This window comes from Condylostylus longicornis, unplaced genomic scaffold (genome assembly GCF_029603195.1).
Source record: "Condylostylus longicornis isolate FDR11 unplaced genomic scaffold, ASM2960319v2 ptg000135l, whole genome shotgun sequence".
Lineage (NCBI taxonomy): Eukaryota > Metazoa > Arthropoda > Insecta > Diptera > Dolichopodidae > Condylostylus > Condylostylus longicornis.
The window spans coordinates 12,554,524-12,578,256 of record NW_026578103.1 but is presented as its reverse complement, the minus strand read 5'-3'; the positions used below and the strand labels follow the sequence as shown (position 1 = coordinate 12,578,256).

The following is a 23,733-nucleotide window of genomic DNA, read 5'->3' as shown; positions in this document are numbered from 1 at the left end:
ATAGCGTTTGCGTTTCTCACAAAACAGTTCCTTTCACAACACAAGATTGAAACAAAAATAACAACATTTCCCTAAGCTATAACAATAATGAGAATATGACCAGGAAATATTGATATAAAATTTCCTATCCCAACAGTTGTTTGTACAATAGGTGCACGTAGGTATACTAAAAGTATAAAGTGATTTTATTGTTTTATGATTTGTTACATAGTATTTTAAGAGTTAAATTAGATTATGTATAGTAATTTGGTTTAAATTTCCATTTCAAGTTTGCATATTAAATGAAAATTATTGCGTTAGATCCTTAAATGATAAAGTACCTATGTTAATTCCAAATTTTTGAAAAAATTTCAGTTTTAAATTTAGCTTAGAATGTAAAAAATTAAATTAACATTTTTTTTTTAATTTTTTCATTTCATTAATTTTTATTTTTGATTTTTCATTCCAAAATACAAATACGAATATACAATATATTTATATATGTATGTGTATACACAAATATAATTTCTTAATTATTCCCTCGGCCATAAGGAAAATGTTCATTGGTTCCTAAATAAAAAATTCCTTTAGTCTTTGAATAATTCTCTAAAGAGGCCATTTTTGTTAGTTTTGTTGGTTTTGAACAATTCTTTTTTAAAAATTCATCATAAGTTTCACAACCAATTGCAATGAAATTATTTTTTAAAATTGATTCTGCAAAATATTTATATGCTCTTTGATGTGAACATTGACCATTCCAATCATAACCGCATCCATCTTGATATAGACCCCAATTTGGATAAAATGTTGTAATACCAATTGGTATTTTAAAACCAAGTATACCAGCATTTGTTTGAATTGTTTCAACATATTCAGCATCATCATCAGATAATCTTTCATCAATATTATCTAATGAAAATAATGGATATGCTGGATCAAGACCATATATAATAGGTATTTTACCAGTTTTAATTGTTTGTCCAGCATATCCAGCAACATGTGCACCTAAACTATGTCCAATAACAATTAAAGTATATAAAAATAAATGATTTTCTCTTTGTAAAAAATCAATAAATTCAGCAACATAATTTCCAACATATTCAACACTATAACGAGCTGAAATATAATTATATGTATCAGCAGCTGAACTCCAATCAACAACAATAATATTATATTTTCCAACTTTTAAATATGCTTCACGAATAAAACGATTTACAGCTGAATTATGACGATTTCTCCAACCATGAATAATAATTCTAAAATATGAAATTTTTAAAAGAACAAATTAAATGCATAAAATTTAATTTTATTAATAAACTTTTAAAAAAATATTGCATACCTTGTAGGATAATTTGGATTAAAATTTGAAACTTTCAAATTATAAGTGTTATTAATTTGAATTATTTCTCCAATTTCTTGATTTTTGCTTGTAAACAAAAAGAATACAACATTTAAAATTCCTTGTGGTACAATTAAATTTAGAAATTCTTTTTCAGCTTGACGATGTGACATAAACCGGAATGATCCATCAGCTTGTGGTACTAAGGAATATTCGTCATTCTTATGTTTCTCTCCTGGTAAATCATTTCTTGTTAAAGCGTTTTTAATATTAATTAATACTGGAAATATTCAACGAAAATGTTTATTTTAATAAACTTTTGTTTTGAATTTAATTTTAATTTAATTTACTTGTTATAATTAAAATTGAAAGTAATAACAATCTAAAATTAAACATTTATATATAGGAAGTAAAATATTGACTAAAAGATTCGAAATAAAATGCAAACTATGAAATTTTTTTAAGCATATTTCGCCATAACCCTTTAGTTATAAATTTTAAATTTGATAAGAAGTTCTATATGTACGTATATGTGAGGTGATAATAAATTCTTAACAATATTAAAATTGAATAATTATCAAAAATTCTTATAAATTTTAATATAGATAAGATAAAAGTAAGCTACTCGTATATAGATTAGTAAAATATTTCAAATGGGGTTAAATTATTTTTGGAAATTGATGTTATAGAAGATGATTTCGATACACGGAGTAGATAAAATCATGGAAAGTTTATTAAAAAGTACCGCTTGTATATTGTGATTTAAAATTTGTGCAATAAAATATTATTGAACGTAGAACGGACCGTCATTTATTTTAAACATTTTTTAGTAATTTCTTTACTTATTTGATATTGACTTAAGTTTATATTAAAAATTTTTGAAATTTTGAATGGAATGTAAGATAAAATTGTGACTAGAGTTGATAAAAAAAATTTGGTCTCACATAATCACATAAAGTACGTACGTGAGCTTTTGCATTTGGCCTCAAATAATTAGTTGAATAATTAAATAATGTTATCACAATACTTCAGTATGAATTGGTATTAAGAAATAAGATTTGGGGATTAAGACTCATCAAACTAACAAATTTAAAATTATTTACTGATATTATGGAATTTGTCAATTATTTATCTGTTAAATTGTTTTTTATAAACTATTTTTTATAGTTGTAATTATTCAATTTTAATTTTTCAGTAGTTTGCTTTTTATTGTTAACTGTTCTATGCAAGAGCGTATATTATTTTTGTGTACTGATTGAAATTTATCCATAATACGGGTTGCTAAATAAAGTGGTATACATATTCGGTATAGATCTTCGTTTGTATACGAAAAAAAAAATTGTTCAACAAGAGGCCAATCTCTCTCTCGATTAGCTTGGGAGGTAGAAGCTCTAAATTTTCTGAATTTGTTTTCCAATTCATTCAATTTTCCAATTATTTCATATTTTGCAAGTCTTTTTTTTTTTGTTTTTTTTTTTTCCTTCTTCACTCCTAGGAGGAGTATAGGGCTAGTGCATGATATCTATCATGCCCTAGTTTCTATAGTCATAGAGAGTTAACTAGGTAGGTGACTAGCCTACCGTAGTTTTTATTTATATTAAATATTTCAGTTTATTAATATTTACTGTTTATTTGAAAATTATTTTTTTTATTAAATTATTTATTTTTGCAAGTCTAATACCCAAAAAATCGAATGCAACAAATTGTTTTCTTTTTTCTATTTTTTCATAATAATTGTGCTAAAACTTTTACATTCTGATAAAAACACAAACAAACACAGCCATAGTATATTCCAAAATTTTAAATATTATCAATTTCATTTTTAGGTCCTTTACATGTACCCTTAAGGTGTGTTATAATGATTAAATTAAATGGACTCTCATTAACATTTATCTGTGATCTTAAAATAAAAAAAAAATTTATACTGTTGATATACTTTTAGTCCTTTATTTTTATTGTGATAAAAAGATTAAAATAATTTTGGACCTACTAAAAAAATAATTATTATCTAGAATATTTCACACATACTTTTCTATATTAAATTAATATTTTTCTAATTATTTTGTATATTATATAATGAAGTGGTAATTTTAATTATTTTATACTTTAATATTTTTAAAAAGGACAACTTGCGATGTATGGTCAATTTTATACCGACCGAATTGTTTTTTATTTTCTGAATAATATTCAAAAATTTCAATGATTTTGTTTTAATTACCGCAGAGCTCTAGGCTTTAACACACTAAGGGTCTATCGCAAGAGTAATAAGAAAGAAAAAGTAAGGCTGGATAGGTCACACATTGTGATGACCATCTGAAACAACTACAAGGCCGGTATTGCAAGGAAAGTGAAACCCACAAAGGAAAAAGCGTTGGACGACCCAAAAATACATGGCAAAGGACTATAAAGAAAGAAATCGCTACATTTAACATGACATGAGCAGAAGTAAAACGAATGGCCTCTTACAGAGTTCTTTCGAGAAGCTTTCTGCATTGAAAATATTTTTTTTTAAGATTGTAAAAATATTTTTTTTTCGTTGCTTTTAATTCTGTTTTATAAGGAGATTGAAAATGTAAATTCTTGTTAGAGATTCAACTTTATAGAATCTAGGAGTTTGATTGTTCTACAAAGTGTGTTAGTTAACAAAAATAATTTATATATTAAAATACAAGAATCGAATGGTCAGTATTTTCTTTAAAATGATAAAGAAAACATAAAATAGTTCCGTAAGGCCCATGTAGCTGAAGCCTGGAGTATCCTAAAATTTACTAAATTAATTTTTTTTTGAAATTTTCTTAAGAAATGCGGACGCGAAAGACATTTACTAAAACATTCATTTCTTTTTCCATATTGTAATTTCATATTTGGGTCAATTAACTCTTATAGCTTTTTTAGTGTAATTTTGTTAAGAAATTGAATAGAGGTAACCAGTTTCAATAAAAGTTTCATTTAATTGTTACAACTTTATAATTTACAATAATTTTAAAAAAGAATTTTTCTCTCTATTTCAAACGATTTGAAATTTTCAATTGTAATTTAAGATAAATATAGTTTCCTAAAAGTATGCAAATTTTCGAATTTTTGCATGCATAAAATTTTTTATTACCAACACAAAAATTGTTTTGTTTTTTCAGCATAGCAGCATAGTTAGCTAGCTAAAATGAAATACCAATGCAAAATATAAAATACCAATTTTAGTAAAAACAAATTATATAAAAATATTAAATAGCACGTTTGGTAGTTAAGCAATTTGATGAAAAAGTGGAAAGTAATAAGAAAAATAATTATTAATATTTTAGTAATTTAATTAAAAATTATTATACTAGTTTCAGTAGTAAGGAATACAACAAAGTTATTTGAATTTTTGTTTTTTTTAAATAATTGAGCTCTTCATTAAATAAACAATTTTAAAGAGTGAAACTATTAAATGAAAAATATCCTTTTTTAAAATTCATTTGTTTTCGTTTTCTAAAATTACTTCCTTTCTCATTGATTTTGTAACAATGGTGTAAAGATTTTGGTATTTAGTTGGTAATATTATATAAATGTCATGTGTAGAATCATATTAGGATATCTATAAGGTGCAAAAGTGAGAATAAAAATTATTTTAAAAATATGTTTTCGTGAAAATATTTCTCTGTATAATTTGAAGATAAAAAATTCTACTTAAACTTCTCCCACTAATTTTCTTAAAATAATTTAATATATAAGACTAAATTCTATATCTTTATTAATTTTGAATCTCTAATCTCATATACGTTATCTTGCAGTTGATTGAAGAAAGGAAAGAATTATGATATACAAAGGAATTCTAATAAATTTGCAAATAATTTTTTCGAATTGTTAACTCATTCATGCTTAGGAGTATATAAGTCATTTATAAGCTATATGATTTCACTGCTTTAGCTAAATTCAGGGATTAAAATCAATTTATTTGAAAATTTTTTAATATCAATCTTAAACATTTTAAAAAAATTAAAATTTTTAGTATGAATAGAGTAAATTTTTTTGAAAAGTTTAATTTTTTTATTCACCATAATAAACGATTTGAATCAGTGGGTTATCAATAAATTTATTATTAATTTGAATTAAAATCAAAAGCTACAAGATGTGTGTGATTTCAGTTTGAGTAATAAAATGTGTACAATTTACATTTTCCAAATTTGGTAACTATTTCTAGTGATCTGGCTCACGTATATAATTGATAAACTATTTAACTATTGAGGTCTAATCTAAGATGATTGATCGTGGCTAGCTAAAATTTTTGAAAAATATAAATAAAATTAAAAAAAAAATGCCAATTTTATAAAATTTGTGTAAAAATTATAAGTTAAACATTCCAATAAATCAAATTTCAACTGTATTTTGCACGAAATTTTACATGGTATAGCGGCGAACATAAATTAATTATTCAATTTCACCATAAGATATAAAAACATCAACTATTCAATTGAGCATTTTTTCTTAATTAAATATCAACTATTTCAAAAATAAAAATGTAGCACCACAATGGCAAATAATGGCAAATAATGGCGAATACAGAGCATAAAAAGAATAAAATATTTTTCCTTTATAAGAGATGAATTTTAAATTAAATATAAGCAAGAAAAAAAGAAAGTCCTGTTTGACCTTCACGTAAAATAAGTTTTCCATTGTTCTTATGTATTGAAAGTTATTTTTCTGCTTTTGTTCACTACTTTGTACAAAAATTAATTCATACATTTGCTTTTGTGTGCATTTTCAAAAAAAAACCTGGAAGAAATACCACTCAGGGCTTTACTCTGTCTGTCTGTCTGCGAAATCTTCTATGTTGTTCAAAATAGAAAAATTAAATTGAGTAAAATTCATTTTGGTTAAGGCATAATTTTTGTAGAATTAAATTTTTTCGCACTTTTCTTTCCCACAAAGCAGAAAGATTAGAAATTACTTTTTAAACTAATTGAATTATCATTATTGGAAATTGAATTCCCAAATTAAGCGTTATCCGAATTCGGGTTTGGTGCATCTTAGTTTAATCGCAAATTTTACAGATCAATTTTTTAGTTTAGTGAGCTTACGCCATCAGATTTTGCAAAACGTCAATTCAACGCTGTTAGCTCTATTAAATTTTCAATAATAATTTTAATAAACGCAGAATGTATAAATAGTTTTATATTAGTATGTTAATATAATGTTAACAGTAAAATGTAATTTCCGTTTTTTCTAAGTATTTTAGAAAAAATAATCAAATAAATTTCCTCCTAAATTTATTCAAATAAAAAAATTGTTTTAATAGATAGTTTTCATAATTCACATGTATGTGAATACGAGCTCCATCATTAAATTATTTTGAAGAAATGTGCTATTCTATGAACCATAGATTTAAATGAAAACTGAATTTTTTAATAATATTGAAATATTGGAAATATTGAAAAACTTTCAGAAGCTAGTTGATAATTTTCGAAAATTGTTATAGCAAAAATTTTGTTTGTCTTTCTCTAAATGTTTTCAGATTCTTTTTCAAATTTTACTGTTAATCTAATCATCTATATTATTTTTGCAAATAAACTGAAAATAAATGATTTATCAGCAATTGGTTTTTATGATAAAAATTCACATTCATTTTCTATCAAATTCATAAAAATAAAACAAAAACAACCTCCCCTATATTGTATGCAATTTGCTCGGTTAAAATAGTGAAATTTTCTAAAGACAAGTTAATTTGTATATACTGAAGAGAATATTTTACTGTCTTTCGAAGAGAAATTTGAAATCCTTTAAGAAAAATTTTTTATATTTCATTTTAATTCTCTACAGATTTCAAAAGGTACCGTACGTCTACAATTTGAATAAATTGAAGGTCAACTATAAATTAAATTTTATTTTCGAAAGATCATCCGTACATTTTGTATAATAAAAAAAAAATTCGTAATCGTTTTGTTTGTCTTATTTTCAGTTGACTACATTATAAATTTTTTCTTTATTATGATTTTTGTTATTATCATGACCATAATGTTGTTTACGTTCAATTTATAGGGTTCAATTAATTGGGAGAATTTTGTAAACCGAATGTTGTTCTGTTTATAGAAATTCTGTTGCACACAATAGTGCAAATTAAATTATTGAAGCTATAAATTGGAATTAAATGTACACAACTAATGTCATACGCCTTACATAAAAGGGGTATTTAGACCCGTTGTTGATGCGATAAATCAGGAGTATCGTGTACAATTTTAAAAAAGCCCAACTATTTTTTGTATTAGTGAAGATAAACCTGAATTGCATAATGTATGATTTGTTGGTTGGTTAACAATACTGGTTTGACAGCTCAGCTGCATCTCAATTACCACAAATATGCCGTTTCATTAACCACAACATCGTGACTACAAAATAATCTTTTAATATTCCATTGCAGGTCACATATATTAATACGACTCGATTGTCTTGAAGCTTATATTTTGAAATTCAATTCAGAAACTTATATTTAGAATGAATTCCTAACATTTCTTTTTGTCATTTTTTTTACTATGCACAATCGACTAGAATTTTAAGATTTAAAATGTTTTTAAATTTTCATAATTTGTCTTGTTTATTCATCATAATTTTATATTAGATTACGTGGCTTGTTTTTGCTTAAATAATTTTATAGTTTTTGAATCCTTTTAGCTATATATGTATATATATATATTTTGTTGACCAATTTCATATCTAAAGAATTTTAAATGTTCATATTTTTTTTAGTTTATACAGAATGTTTGTATATAATATAAAAGATTGTTTTCATATAACTTATATTATCAATATACGGAGTGTCTTGTATCTGAGTGCACTAGCTATAACATATATATACCATTGTGTGTAGATTCTCATGGATAGGTGAAACTTTTGAAAATAATGTTTCAATGCTCAAAAGGCTCCGAGTTACAGAGACTTTATAAGTCGCAATCTTGACCGTTTTTTTTAATCTTTCAGATTTTAAGTATACTATTTTATTGTAAATTAATGTAGAAATTATTCATATTATTAAGAGCTAATTAACTGTAACATAGATTAGAAGATAATTGATAAACAAAATTAAATTTCCATTAATAGGGTTGTGATAAAACAGATAAAAAGTTGCAAACTCACGTCAAATAAAAAAGTAATGTTTTTCTTAAAAATGAAAAGTCATGTGATTCCGAAATTTAAAAATAGTATAACTTACCTAGACATTTATAAGAAATCAAGTATTTAGATACTAATATTCCCTTGTTTCAAGCTTGTCTTGTTGTTGAAAGGCCTTGTCCCGAGCTTTCCAAATCATATTTAATCATTTACATATGTATCTGGCACAGGAATGGAATTAAATTATATCCGAATTTCTAAAAAAGGTGAGAAAGAAACAGTGGAGATTAAGTTTAAGTGCCTGAAACTTGGAATGTTTTACTTAATTATAAAGGTGTTCCCTATCGTATATAACAGAGTGCACTTAAACATAAGATACCCTGTACATGTATGTGAAATAGTTTTCTTCTGAAAAGACCTCATTCCTTTCTTCTATCTGAAAAGGATAATGTGATCCCATTTGATTTAATTTTATTATAAACCTTTTGTGTACTATATGAAAGAAAACTTTATACAATGTGTTACTATTATGACAGTAGAGGAATGTTAAAGGTACATATATGTAGCATATAAAAATAGAATGTCGACTATAAAAAAAGGTATTTTTCTTTAAAAATTAATAATGATAGTCCTTAACAAGACTACAACTTATTTTTTATGTTAAAGTTTATGGTATACAGACGAGATTGCAAGGTAAAATTTAACAACTTTATTCACAATCACATTTTATTATATTACATTTTTTGTTTTTGTATTCACAATCATTTCTACATTTTTTTTTGTTTCTATTTGTTTTTATAATGACATTTTAGTAATAATATTAAGTGTTAAAAAGTTGCCACTTAATGGTTGGCTATTTGTAAAAACAAAAATGAAAATAAAATAATTTTTAGGTTGTTTTCAGGTAGACTAAGGTTAGAACTATAAGATATGAGTAATAATGTAGAATGAAAAAGGTTAGAACCATTTTCTTTGAGAAATGAAAATACCTACCTTATACATTTGAAATTATATTGTCTATAAGAAGAAGTGTTAACTGCTAACTCTGTGACGTGGTTTAAAATCATAGTGGGTCATGGTCAAGGGCGGCGGCCTGTACATGTTTAAACATTTTTAAGTTGTTTCATATGTGATATGCATTAAATTACTTGGTTTAATGGAACTATTAACTAAGCCGAGAATCATTAAAACTGATAAATTTTTTAACTGTTAGTCTAAAGCATATTAGATTGGAAGAGGGCTTGGAGGCACAAAATGGTTGAACGCGGTTTTCATCATATTGCGGAATTCACATCAAATTCTTTGACATTCTAGAATATTTTATTCGGACTCGGATAATTTTCTTAAATAAATAGTAACGATTTCGTAGACTTGTCAAATTAATTTAAATAATGTGACAACATAGAGAACATTCGACTGATTTTAAAAAGACTTCGAAACTAAATGAGTGCTAGGAATTGAATAAATAATTGATAAATAGGAAATTGATTTCAATAGGGTTCAGTCAAACGTACAGAGTATAATAAAAGTGGCTTATTGAATATTTTAAATTATTTTTTAAACAAGTGTTACCATATGTATGTATTTTTAAAATTTTATTAAATTTTATTAAATTTACTAAATGTGAAATAATTTTTTTAAATTATTGAACAGACTTACACTTATTATTTTCTCTCTTTTAATCCAAAACAAGCTCTAAAATCAATTTTTTAAAATTTTCTTTAAATTTTTGTGAATTTGTCAATTAATTGAATTAGGGAATTAGAGACACTTAATAAAGTTTTAGTGATATTTTTTTGAACTCTAGAAATTCCTTATTTATATATATATATATACATATATATACGAATTGTCAAACCAGTTGCAAAATGTAATTTTTGTAATAAAAAAAAATTTATTGTAATTTTTCTTGTCTTCCTCGGAAAATTTCCTTCGATCCTTTTTACATAATCATTATAATTAAAAATTAATCATCCATCTTTTCTTTTATCTTATTTATTTAATCTTTTAAGTTTTTATTAGATTTTTAAGTTAATCTGATAATAAATAAAATGAAAACAAGAAAAAAGGAAGAAAAAATAAAATTTAAGGAAATTTGTTCAAAATCAGATTTCCTGCTTTTTTTTCACCTGGTTCCTTGATTTCAATTTTTTTATTTTTATCCTTTTCCAAACTTAAAAAAGAATAGTTTATGAGGATTTCGCATAAATGAATTAAGATTATATACTCTTATATATATACATACATAAGCCTGAATACATTCAAGCAGCGTTACGCTTATCAGGTTTTCATCTCTGGTATACGTAAATTGATTTAAGTTAATAATGTAGTTATAATTGAATTTTAAAAATGTTGTTAAAATTTAATTAAGTTTTAAGTTTTTTAAGTAATATGCAACGGATTTCATCTTAGTTTCTTCACACTATTACAAGAACACGAGCATAAGAAAAGTATCAATTCTGTATAACGTTTTAACTCGTACAATTTAGTGATGTCTGTGAGTTAATTTTAAATTATTATTTGGATTTATATTGAATATCTACTTCAAATATTTTTCAAATAATCCGGCTACTTTACCCTCATTTAAATTGCATTATAATAGCATCTTTTTTAATTTCATTTAAAAAATATGAAACATTCGTGAAAACTACAATGAAGTTCACTTAATTATTTTTTAAAATACGAACAATTTTTAATAAGAACAATAGCTTTTTAAAGTACAGGGGAGAACGTACAGAATATTATTGCAAATGCTTAATATTGCAACAATTAAATTTGGTCTATTTGGTTAACTTTTAAGTAAAAACTATTTTTCCTTTTTCATTTTTAAATTTTCCGGTAAATAACTGGTAGTATAAAGGCACAGCTTTTTAATCAAAACTTTGCTTTTGAAAAAATTTTAATTTATTTAAAATTGTTCCAAAAATTTTATAATAGATTACATATGAACTCAATATTTGTTTACAATTTCACTATTGTGTTTCAATGTGCATGAAATTTTGAACCAGACATGTTATACATTGCATACCAATATAACAAATATAGAATATAACATTAATTAAAATTCAATACTGAAGTCAGAGTATAACCTATTTTATGATTTAATTACGTTTTAATGTCATGTATAACATTAAAATTAAGAAGATTTTACTTTAATCTTAAACATATTCCTATATATTCTCTATATATGTACCCTTTTCTCTCTAATTCTCTATAAATATTCTTCTAAAAGAATTTTCAAAGTTTCCTGTTTTATTTCACATATGACTTCAAAAAGTAATTTAATTTTTTTTTCGCTTCTTTTAGAAAAACATAAAATTTTTGTAAAAGAGAAAAAAAAATTCAAAAGTTTTTTTTTTTTCTTAAAAGAACACGTGCTAAGAAACAAAAAATTACTTTTCGAAATTACAAAAAAAAATAATAATATGCAAAAATTAAAAACAAAAAAAAAAATCAGTCAGACTTTTTCGCTCTTTTATTAATGGGCTTTAAAAAAAAGTTCTTGAAATTTTTGGAATGATGACTTTATAAAAGATGGCAAACAAAAAAAAAACAAATTTTGTTTTTATGTTTAGTACGGAAATGAACAACCAAATTAATAGGCTTTTTATTATAAATATAAAAGTACAGGAGGTAAGAGTAATATCGTTAAAATGGATTAGTAAAATTAAGAAACGTCACGGGTACACACTTAGTTGAATTAGATATGTTTATCACGATAAATAAGATGAAATTTTTTTTTACAAAGGATTTTTTTATTAAATAGAATAGACCAATTAAAATTTTATACAAAATTAAAGTTGAAATTACTTTATTATTTTAGAAATACAAGGTCTTACTTTGGTAAGTGAATCGCCATTTTATGGTGAAAAGTTTAAATAACACTGTCAGTGTTATTATTATTTTTATTAGCCGTTGTCAATTAGTGATTCATTATCAGTCTCTTTAGAACAACCGTGACTATCGCCCCCCACCCCCTTGCCACCCATCTCATCCAGCACCATTAATCATGTTTTTCGATTATCATGAGTTTGACAGTGTATGGAGTTTGAAATAAACAAACAATTTGTATGTTCAATTCATAGACCATTGGAAATTATTCAGGGAACGCAATTCTATTATTTAGAGTAATTCTAAATTCTTAAATTTTTAATTGCTAAAAAATTATTTAAACCATTGAGTTACCTACACTTAAATATTCTTTTGATTGAAAATTAATTTGGTAAAACGAGATTCGTCAGAATATTATTCACCTCAACACATTGAAAAGTTGAAATATGTCAAATGTAAGTAGCTTTGCGTAAACTTTTTTTAATTGCGGTAGCGTTTCTTTATTATAATTTTTATAAATTTACATCCGCCTTTAAATTATTTAAAGTTTAACTTAAGAAAAATAGCATTTATCGGCAGCATGAAATAATAAATGTTGAATAATTTGAGTACGAGGGGCGATGTATTGAAATACATATTAACATTCTATAACGATGTGAAATTTATATACAGCTAATCTCTAAAGATTTTTGTAGTTTTTTACCTTGTGAAATTTTTCTATTTCCTAAAAGAATCGTAAATGTGTTAATAGGTTTGAAGTATACCTGTAATGCACTTAAATATATTTATACTGTCTATAGAAGTTATTACGAGTATAAATTATATATAATAGAAAGAGTAAGAATATAATAGAAAGAGTAAGCTCAATTAAGTATTTAAGAGTAATAATTGACGACAAATTGAATTTGGACAAGCATGCTGATTACATAGCGTCGAAAATTGCAAAAAAGGTTGGTTATTTGGGAAGATTGAGGAACCAGATAACACAAAAATGTGCGAAAATCATATATAATTCAACAATTTTGTCTCATTTGGATTACTGTTCTTCTATATTGTTTCTTTGTGGTGAAAGTAAAAAAGAACGTCTACATATTTTACAAAATAAAGCAATGCGTATTATTTTAAGAATAGAAAGAAGGACAAGGATTCAAAGTATGCTAATTGAAATTAAGTGGATGTCAGTTCGTCAGCGTCTAAACATCGATGTATTGGTGTTTGTGTTTAAGATGAAATATAATTTATTGTCGCAGTATTTGTGTCATTGTCTTAATTATGTTAGTAAATCAACGAGTTACAATCTGAGGTCAACTGTTTAACAACTTACCAATTTTCATAAGAAATGAGACTTCTATAACGAAATGATTTTTGCGTATACTTACATTAAATATCTTATAATTGATTATTTTCATATTATTTAATTTATTGTTTATTTAATTTTTTTGTTTTTGATTTCGTTTAAAATTTTTTAATACTAATTTGGTTAATTTTAATTATTTCAATTTTTATTAGATAAATTATTATTATATTATATCAGAGTCATTTTCTTTCAATCTCAAATTCAGATTTTATTTTTTCAAATCAAAACAAATTTAAAATGTATAAATTTATATTTGATTTTTGAAATAGTATTTATATTAATAAATAAAAAAAAAATATATATATAGAAATTATACTATAGAAGAAATTATGAATTTAGTTTTTCATTTGAAAATTCTGAAATTAAAGTGTGAAAAAGCAAGGAGAATATTCATAATAGGAATCGCCAAAAAGGATTAAATCATAAAATTTTAGAGAAATATTTTGAATCATAAATGAAAATTTTAAAAACTAGAACAATTGATAAAGTTTCTAAGATTTCAATCTATAATTTTTAATTTTCAGATTCTTACAATCTTGATTATCGATAAGAGAAAGTGATATTAATTAAAAAAAAGGTGAAAATTTTATTATAAACACAAGAAAATACTTGAAAATTATTTGTATTAGCATATTTCGCCGGTAACATTAAAAGCTGAGTATGGTATACCTATGTTATATGTAGCTATAGTACAACAATATGTATAAATAAAAAATTATTCTAATAATTTTACATTAAATATAAGAATGTCTGCATTTAATGGGATTTGTATGCGCATAATTTACGAAAAATAATTAAATGTTTACTATAGAGAACTTGAACATAATTTTATTCCAATATTATAATACATATATGTATTATGTGCATATATAAAATAAATACTATAGCTTACATTTATATACAAAAAATTTAAGATTTATGTATATACAGTGGGGTTTCCATATAATGAACATTCATAATCCATAAAGTTTTCTTCGTAATATAAATAGAGATTCTCTATATTACGAACACAATTCGTAATATACAGATATCCCCTTTATTACGAACAAAAAATTGTAGTATAGAGAATTTCGAAAACATGCACGTTATGTGCATACATATTATAAAATTTTAATATGTACATATTCCAAAGCTTATTACTGATTCTGAAACGCTTTAGCATTGATCAGATAAAATATGCGAATTGACATAAAAGAGAGTATTTATGCACATGTCAATTAACATAAAAGAGAGCATTGTCGCCAAACTTTTTTAGTCGAATTTACAAAAGATTTTTTGAGGTTTTTGTTTTTTTTTTGTTCATTATCTGGAAAAGATATTTACTTTAAATGGAAAATAGAATTTGTTTGTTATACAGAGAATGCCGTTAAATAGAGAATCGTAATACTCGTATAGAGATTCTTTTCTATGAAAAGTTTTTGAAAATGCTACTGCCAAACATAATTGTTCATTAAGTGGAGATGTTTGTTATATGGAGATGGCGTTATAAATATAACTACAATCATTTATCAAGTAATTTAATATGATTTCAGTATTTAGTTTGTTGCTTTTCGATTTCTAAGGGAAAACTATTATAATATTGAACAGATAAATAGATAGACAGATAATATTTTTGAGAATATTACAAAATTATATGAATAAGTAAATTATTCCAAAATTTTTTATAAAGTTTTTCAATTTCGTAATAAAAGCGCAAAGTGTATGTAATAAGAAATGTGTAAAAAAACCTTTTACACTAAAGTATATACTCTTATATATTTATTATGCGGTACTTAAATATTATATTATACATATTATCTTGCGGCACTATATAAAACAGGTCTTTAATATAAATATTAAGACATTAAAGATACTCGTAATATACCCAAGAATTTATGTTGTACTCATAATATTCAAATTCATTATTAATCTGTTATATAATTGGTTCTTATAACAGAATTCAAATTATTACAAAACTTTAATGTTTATGATATGAAAAAAATTTTTAATACTTGCAGACTACATTTTAAAAGCAAATGTATTCCGTAAGTCGTTCAAATGTTGAGATCAAAATTGAATGTCTCAGATATGCTCAATTCTCTTAAGTTTCTAGTCACACCTATGTATTTGAAATCAAATATCAAAATTGCCTGTACATCATCCCGTTTATGTGCATGTACTTAATATACATATGTATGTAAATAGTAATTTAATAAAAAAGTATTTGTTCCGGAAATTTATAATTTAAAATTTTATTTTTTAGTACTTGTATAATTTGCATATTTGCATCAAACATGCTTTTTCTAAATTACAAATACAAAATATGTGGAAATATTTTATTTAATTATAATTTTTTTTATAGAAATTGAAATTTTTAATAAATTTACAAATCATAAATTTTTTTCTTTTCCTTTCGAATCTCTTTAAATTGTTCCAGAATTGATAAACAGGATATTTTTTTTTTTACATAAATAAAAAGGATAAAAGTAATTTCCTTTAATAAATTCATTTAATCCAATAAAATAAAATGTTGCATATCTTCTACATACCCGTATATAGAAATAATTCAAGCATACTAATTTATAGCATCAGTGTTATTAAAAGAGAAATATGACAGGATGTTAAAGTTTTGCGATTATTTAAGTAAAGAATTGAATTAAAGTTTTTATATGAGAAAAATTAATTTAATTAAATTTGAAAAATAAAAATTTTGAAATCATATTTTCATAGTGTTTTTTTTTTTAAATTAGAATCAAATGAACTAGATTGCCTTTAAATCAGTTTAAATATAAAATTTCTTTTGTGAATAAAAATTCCCTTCCCCCTATTAAGTTCCTTATGCACAGCCAGGGAAAGGAGTTATACAGAGTAGGTTGGAATAGTGAAATCCTATATTTGCTGTAAATTTTCTGTGTCTTTCACTGTGTCTGTTGGCGATTTGCTAACTGAGAAATCGAATATGCACTAGCGCTTCAAATATTCGCAGGAAGATGTGCTGTGCTATCAAATGGCGGTGTTCCTTTCATGTGTGTGCTCTTCTCTAAATATTAAAAGCGTTCAAAGACGTTTTTGTGTTTTATGTTTCTTCTATTTTTTTCATGCTCAACGATATATTCTCTGTAGAGTTGTTGATAATTGACTTTTAAGATATTCGTTTATAATTTCCGCAGAGTTCTTGATAATGAACATGAATTTCTATGGACTATATACTTGGAATTTATTTACTGTACTTATTTATTATAATTTATTGGAAAAACCTGCTTTTTTTCTCTGAAAAATTTATGGGGTCAGTGAAGACAGTATTTTCAATTTAACTTATTCTTTGAAAGTGCCTCGAAATGTCTGCTGTTAATTGTAAGTTTTTAGCGTTAAAAAATTACTATCGAATTACTCATTACCTCACATAATATGACTAGAGATGCAATAAATTATGAGTGATTAAGAACGGCCAAGAAGGGAACAAAAATCCTGCTAATATCGATCGTCATCAGTTGCATTTATTAACTATAACCTCGTTTTTTTTCCGTTCTATTAAAAAACACTTCATTTTGTTTCAATATTGAAATAAATTACTTCATATTTTAATTACATTTAATTACACAAGTATTTGTTATCTTGTACAATCATTTTATGAAATCTTAATTATTCTCCAATAAAGATTCAAGAAAAATCCTGACGAATGTACAAGTTAAATAAATTGAAAATCACTTATATATGTTAGCAATTATTCCTAACACGTTTTATTTTCCAATTTAGTCCCATTTGATAAGAATTATTTTGTCAAAAAAATATTTTTTTATTTTGGACAATGCACTTATTATACATAACATATGTAAATGTGTCAACTAAAATTTTCTTGTTATATAGAATTTTCTCATTTAATAAAATTCTGACGTAAACAGAACCAATATAGAAAATCAAAATATTTATACATATATCTATATTTTATATATATGTATATAAAAATGAGTACATAAATTATATCAAAAGTACTTACATATGTGTCCTATCAGTCATCATAGCTATTCAAAAATTTTAACTATATTAAATTCATATTTTTAAAAGACTTGTTATTTATTATAGAAATAAGTTCTATTTAACCATCAACCAATTATAATTCTTTCATCTTTTAAGAATATTGTAATTGTATTTAACATATAGATAAACAGTGCTTCAAAATCGGTTTTCTTAAGTCCCAGCTAATGAATCAAATGTAATTTTCTTAAGCAGATTTTGGAAACGACAAAATTACGTTGTTCCAATGATGTTATGTTGCGTTTAATAGCTGGGACTTGCTTTAAATATGACTAAGCTTTGTACAGTTTTTGAATTAATTTTTAAAATAAATTACAAAATTCAATAATATTTGATTAATAAAGAGGAATAAGATGCAAATTTCTATAAATTTTCCTGCAACTTCAGCATAAATTAGTTTAAATAATTTAAAACTTATATCTTAATATTTTATTCTCACTAAACTGGACCATTTGATAAAGCATTCGCCTAGAAATTTGTAGGTCACTGGTTCGAGTCTATTCGAGGGAAGAAAAATTTTTTTAATTTCTCTACCTTGGCTTGTTCCTTTGATTACATCATCCAACTGTTCAGCAGTTATATGAAAGAATTTCCACTAGTTTTTCTCATAAAAAATTAATAATAAAGATAAACATTACACGTTAGTTGTTAATTTGTAATATTATACTTTGTTGTTTAACTAATTAATTGGTATGCAACACCTTTAAAATAATTTTGAAATGTAGCATAGGAAAATTCACTATAGTTAAAAATTTCACTGTTATTTTTAATACTATTTACGGTCTAATAAAAAACATTGTGCTAAAAGCCGCAAGCATATTTTTGACTTATTTTTTTTCCTTGAAAAATTATGAATTCTAGAATCGAATTAAGATTTAGAAAATTTAAGAAAAACTGGAAAAACAATTCAAATCTGAAAATATTTACATTAAAGTTTTTACATTAAAAAGAGGTCAAATACTAGCAAATATAATTTATTAAAAGATGGTAACACTTTATCCCAATTATTTGTTGAATTATCCTTAGAGAATTTACATGATTTTCATGATTAAGGTAATAAAAAAATTGAAAAACACTGCTTTAAAAATGGTTAATATAATGAAACAAAAGTAATAATGCAATATTTGAAGACAAGGCAAAAAGAAGATTGAAATGAAATGTTACTTTTCTTCTCTTTTTCCCTTTATTTATTTTTCTAATTTATATGCCGACAGGCACTTTCAGCTTTAAGCATATTAAAGTGTTTTAGATAAATTGCTTGCGTATTAAATGCTATAGCAGACATAAATATCTTTTCTTCATCTTCAACAATTTATTTTATATATGTATGTACATACAGTTCATATTATTTTGCTAAGAGTAGCGGGAATTATTTATTATATTATAGAATTTCATATTTATACTTAAGTATAATAATATATTTACATATATATGCGTTTGTATATGTTAATAACAATTATGTATGTGTATCCGTCAATAGCTTTATAACATTTTTTTTATTATTTTATTTTTATATTTTTGCTTTTGCTATTAAGAATGATAAATTGTATTATTATGACAAAACAGGAACAAAGTTTTGTTGAAATATTGCAATCGTAAGGACTCAAATTATGTATATACCATATAAATATGCATATATATTATATATATATCTAATAGGAGATGATTTGATAAAAGTTTAATTCAAAATTGAAATTTTTGAAATATTTCAAAATGCTGAATAACATTAATATAATTGAATGAGAATAAAATAATGTCATCTCTTGAAATGATGGGAAATTTAATTGTATATATATAGTGAAATATATATTTCAAAACGATAGTGCAAAACATCATCTTAATAAAGTGTTTTCATCTCGAAATCGAATAGATAATATGTTAAAATTAATTTATTAAAAAAATCGTAAATTTGGTCATCCTTTTCCTAGTAAATTTGGCAATGTTGTGTTTCTTATTCTTCTGATTTATGAAATAAAAGAACAAAAACGAAAAATATTGCAAACATAGGCTTGTTATACACTATATTATTATGAAAACATGAAAAATTTATATTTAAAGGATTTTAATTTATTATCTTTTTAATAAATACAAATTCAAGCCCTACTCGTAAATATCTTTGGAATTCTGTATAATTAAAAAGATAGAAGCTCTTTTCTTCTATGCTTTAATAATTATTCCCTAAAGAGTACAGGTAATGCTAAATATTTTCCTGTCAAAGTATAACCTATTTTGGGAAAGTCGTCGCCTCTTGGTAAAGGTTTATTTATTTTTTGGTATTGATACGATTGATTTCAATACTTTCCCTCTCTGTGGAAGCTAGAAATTAGGTTCTTCCTAGTTATGTGTATTCTCATTGCTATACATATATAGTATGATATTTTCTGTATACCTCCGTACCTGGTGTTTTGTTAGAATTATTATGGATCAAGATTAGATGTTTCATGGACGCGTTAAGTGCTCATTTCCAGTTCATTTCCCTGATTTCAGCATGTACTGCTATCCAGGTTTTATTTTCTTTTTGTTTCCCAAGGTTTTTTTTCGATTATTGTTTCGATCATTCGTTATTATTTTTAAAGAGTTTTTCTTGAGTCTTTTGGGTGTTCTAGTCTGGACATCATCTTTGAATCTTTGGTCACCTATTTCATTTCAAATTTCTGCTGATTTCGCAGGAATTTTTCAATAAATAAAAAAATTTATAGCAGCACTCACTAGATTTAGTTTACTTTTGGACAATTTAATTTGTATTTTGCTCAATTTACCTAGTATCTTGTCGCATGTGTATTTGAAATTGTAATTTTATGCTATTATATAAAATGAAATTTGATTTCAAATTTTGTTTGGAGTTGAATTAGTTGAAAAATATGTAAAGTATTACAGAACGCTGAATGAAAAATTTTTGAAATTAAGAAACGAAAAAAATTCATTTTCATCCATTCATGTATTTAATGACCGGAAAGGCTTTAGAAAGTGTAAAAATTTTCGTAAAATTTAATTACAATATAAAATAACAAAGAGAAAGAGAAAAAGTTATGTGAGAGTTATAAAATGTAAAGAGCGGGAAAAAACTTGGTAAATTAAAAATACTTTAAAAATACTTGATAATTTTTTTTTTATAATTTTTTATTGTATGTGCATTGTATATGACGTTACCTTTACATGTTATTAAAAATAATATGAAATCTGTTATTAAAAATCACAATGTTTGCAATAGTATGTGTTTAAGTTCAACCAATTTTAAATTTTAAGAAGACTTATGTATTTTCTAATTTCTTCTGGTTATGCCAACAAAAAAGAATATTCTTCGACTTAGATGCATGCTTCAGACCATTACGTTCCGATTTTGAAATCCTAAATATTACGCAACTGATGAGGTTACTATACAATATATACAGAACTCTGTCTAATACTCGATAGAAAATTTTTATGTAATAAAATATAGATAGAGTCCATCTGTAATTTTAGTGAAGCGTAATTATTAACAAAAAAAATCAACTTTAGTTTTCGTCGCTTACCGGTTTGACAACTGTTAGATTTACATTAGACCGCTTATTTTACTTTCTTTCAAATACTTAAAAAAGCATTTTCATCGGATTTTGGAATTCTTTGTTTGAATTCTGTTCCTTTTTATTTAATACACTTTCTGCATGAACGCAAAGTGCATCTCTTCTTAATTGCCAAAAATAAGAATTTCTAACTGCCGATAAATTTATTTAGAAATTGACTGAAAATTAAGAATTTCGAACAAGCCTTAAAACTTTAAATAAATTCTCATAATTCTGAAAATTTTTTAACGTTTCGAGTTATTTCGATATTTTAATATCGTATTAAAGTAACATCTGATATCATGATATTTATGTAATCACCGTGATAAAACAAAATTTGAGGGAAAAAAGGAAAAAAATAGACAGCATTCTTTTTTTTTGTTTATAAATACACAATAAATGTCAAATTCAGGCGTCAAAATTCTGTAATGCATATTCTCTTTTATTTTTTGATATTGTGTTTAAAAATAACCAGAAGGAACTTTTTATTATAAATTTAAAAAGGTGTTTGACATAAATCATAAAAAATATTTATGATAAAATGATTTTCAATAAATCTAAAAAATGAGTTAATCATTTGCAGGGAATGAAAAATTTTGAATTTAATGTAAAGCATAAGAAATAAGATATTGTAGATTTTTAATAAGATAATTTAGTATTTGGTATGTGGGTATATAAGAAAACAATAAGGGTATGTGTATAAGGTTTGAGTTCCAATGAAATTTCTTATTGACGATTTAAATAATTTTTATTTATACATGCAGAATTGAAAGGTGGTTTATTTGATCACAAAAAATTATGTTTAATTCGAAAAAATTTTAAGGACTTTAAACATGGAATTTCAAAATAAATACACTTGTATGTAAAACCTTCATTTAGTTTACTTATTTTAGTTTTCTATAAGTTAATGACAATAGTTTGAACTTGATGTTATTCTCGTACATCATAATAATGGTAATGGTATTTAAATAATTTTTTTTGATTTTTACAAATAAATTTCACCAGAAAATGAACACGAAATATAATTTTATTATGAATATGATAATCGAATATCGATATTAAATGCATATATGTATATGTAATAATGTAATAAAATATAAATAATATTTTACGCATATGTTATATTAAACACTTGATTCATATTGTTTGACATATCCTTGAAATATAATATTTCTAAGAAAGAATTTATTTAAATACACATAAGCACATTTAGTTAGTTAGCTATATATATAATAAATTTTAATGATAACGGAAATAGAAAATGTAGAAGAGTCAGTTCATTTATTTTAATTTTGAATATTGTAATCATGCAAATCATTTAAATTAATATAGCTAGCAAGCTGTGTAATAATATTTTTTTAGAAAATTTCTTTATCATATATTAAAAAATTGCATATTTTTAGGGGTTCGATTTACATAATTGTTTCCCATATATTTTCCAATGTGGTTATGTGGTAAAATTTTAATATTTTATAACAGCTAAAAAAAAGATTTTACTTCTAAAGATTAAAAAATTTTGAAATTTATGTTAATTCTAAATTATTAACATTTTAAGGACATATCAAGGACAAAATTATTAAATATTTGACCAAAAAAATTTGACTTTATAATACAAGAGTAAATCAAAAAAATATTTTATTTTTTTAATATTTAAAGTAATATCTTAAAATTTTAATTTAAATATTATAAGGATGGTGGGATTATAAACGCGGAATTGTGGAGGATGTATCGTCTAGGTTGTATATACAGTTTAACTGTGAATAAATTAACTATAACTTGTAGTTTTATTGTTGGTTATATATATATTATATTTCCAATATTTTGAGGGTTTATTTAGTTGAATTAAGTATAAATTTAGAATTTCGAAATTTTGTGCTCATAAATTAAATTTAATATATCAGGTCTCCATGTAACCATAATGGAACATAATTCAATTAAAATTAAAATTGCATTGGAAAATTAAAATTTTATTAATGATATCATAAAAATTTTTCATAATTTTTCAGAAAACCATTAAATTCTTAAAATTTATGTTAAGAAATATTAAAATTATATATATATATATATATATATATATATGTATATATGTATTATATTAAGACAGGATGTGAGCAAATTATAAAATTAATTTTCTTTAAAATGAATGTTTTTTAATTATTAATAATAATCATAAGTAAATTAAAATACATTACTGTTTTGATTACAATGTTTTCGTTACAAATCTATTGGGAAATCTAAAAAATTAATATGATAATCTTTTGCTTGTCTTCAGTATAATAAAACTTTTACATTAATGTGATTTCCATTTTCCAATTAAAAAAAAACTTTTATGTCAACATTTTTATAGACCCAAAATTTTGGAAACCAAAATTTCAACAAAAAATTAATTATCTCCCATGTAAAAATTAATTATCTCTTTTCATAACATCCTCTCGATAGCAGCAAGTATGTTTGCATATTTATAAATTTTACAAAGCGATCACTATAATTACAGGCGATATATTAGAATGTAAAGTGCACGAGCAACTGATAAATTTTTTTTTTTTTTAAAGGCTTAAATAATTTTCACCAATATCAATTTTATTTTG

The 23,733-nt window shown here is 24.0% G+C and overlaps 1 protein-coding gene across 1 annotated transcript; it reads right to left on the bottom strand.

Moving 5' to 3' along the window:
• Positions 1–508: 508 nt before the first annotated feature.
• LOC129615184 (phospholipase A1-like) lies at positions 509–23,641 on the bottom strand. The gene is made up of 3 exons (XM_055530282.1): positions 23,338–23,641; positions 1,319–1,598; positions 509–1,235 (listed from the first exon to the last, which is right to left on the bottom strand). The coding sequence occupies exons 2-3, from the start codon at positions 1,489–1,491 to the stop codon at positions 509–511; spliced, it is 900 nt and encodes a 299-aa protein (XP_055386257.1). The 5' UTR covers positions 1,492–1,598; positions 23,338–23,641.
• Positions 23,642–23,733: the final 92 nt, after the last annotated feature.

Coding starts and splice junctions, on each gene's coding strand:
- LOC129615184 (XM_055530282.1), bottom strand. CDS start 1,491: ATGTCACATCGTCAAGCTGAAAAAGAATTTCTAAATTTAATTGTACCA. Junction 1,236..1,318: donor AATCCAAATTATCCTACAAG/GTATGCAATATT, acceptor TTCATATTTTAG/AATTATTATTCATGGTTGGA.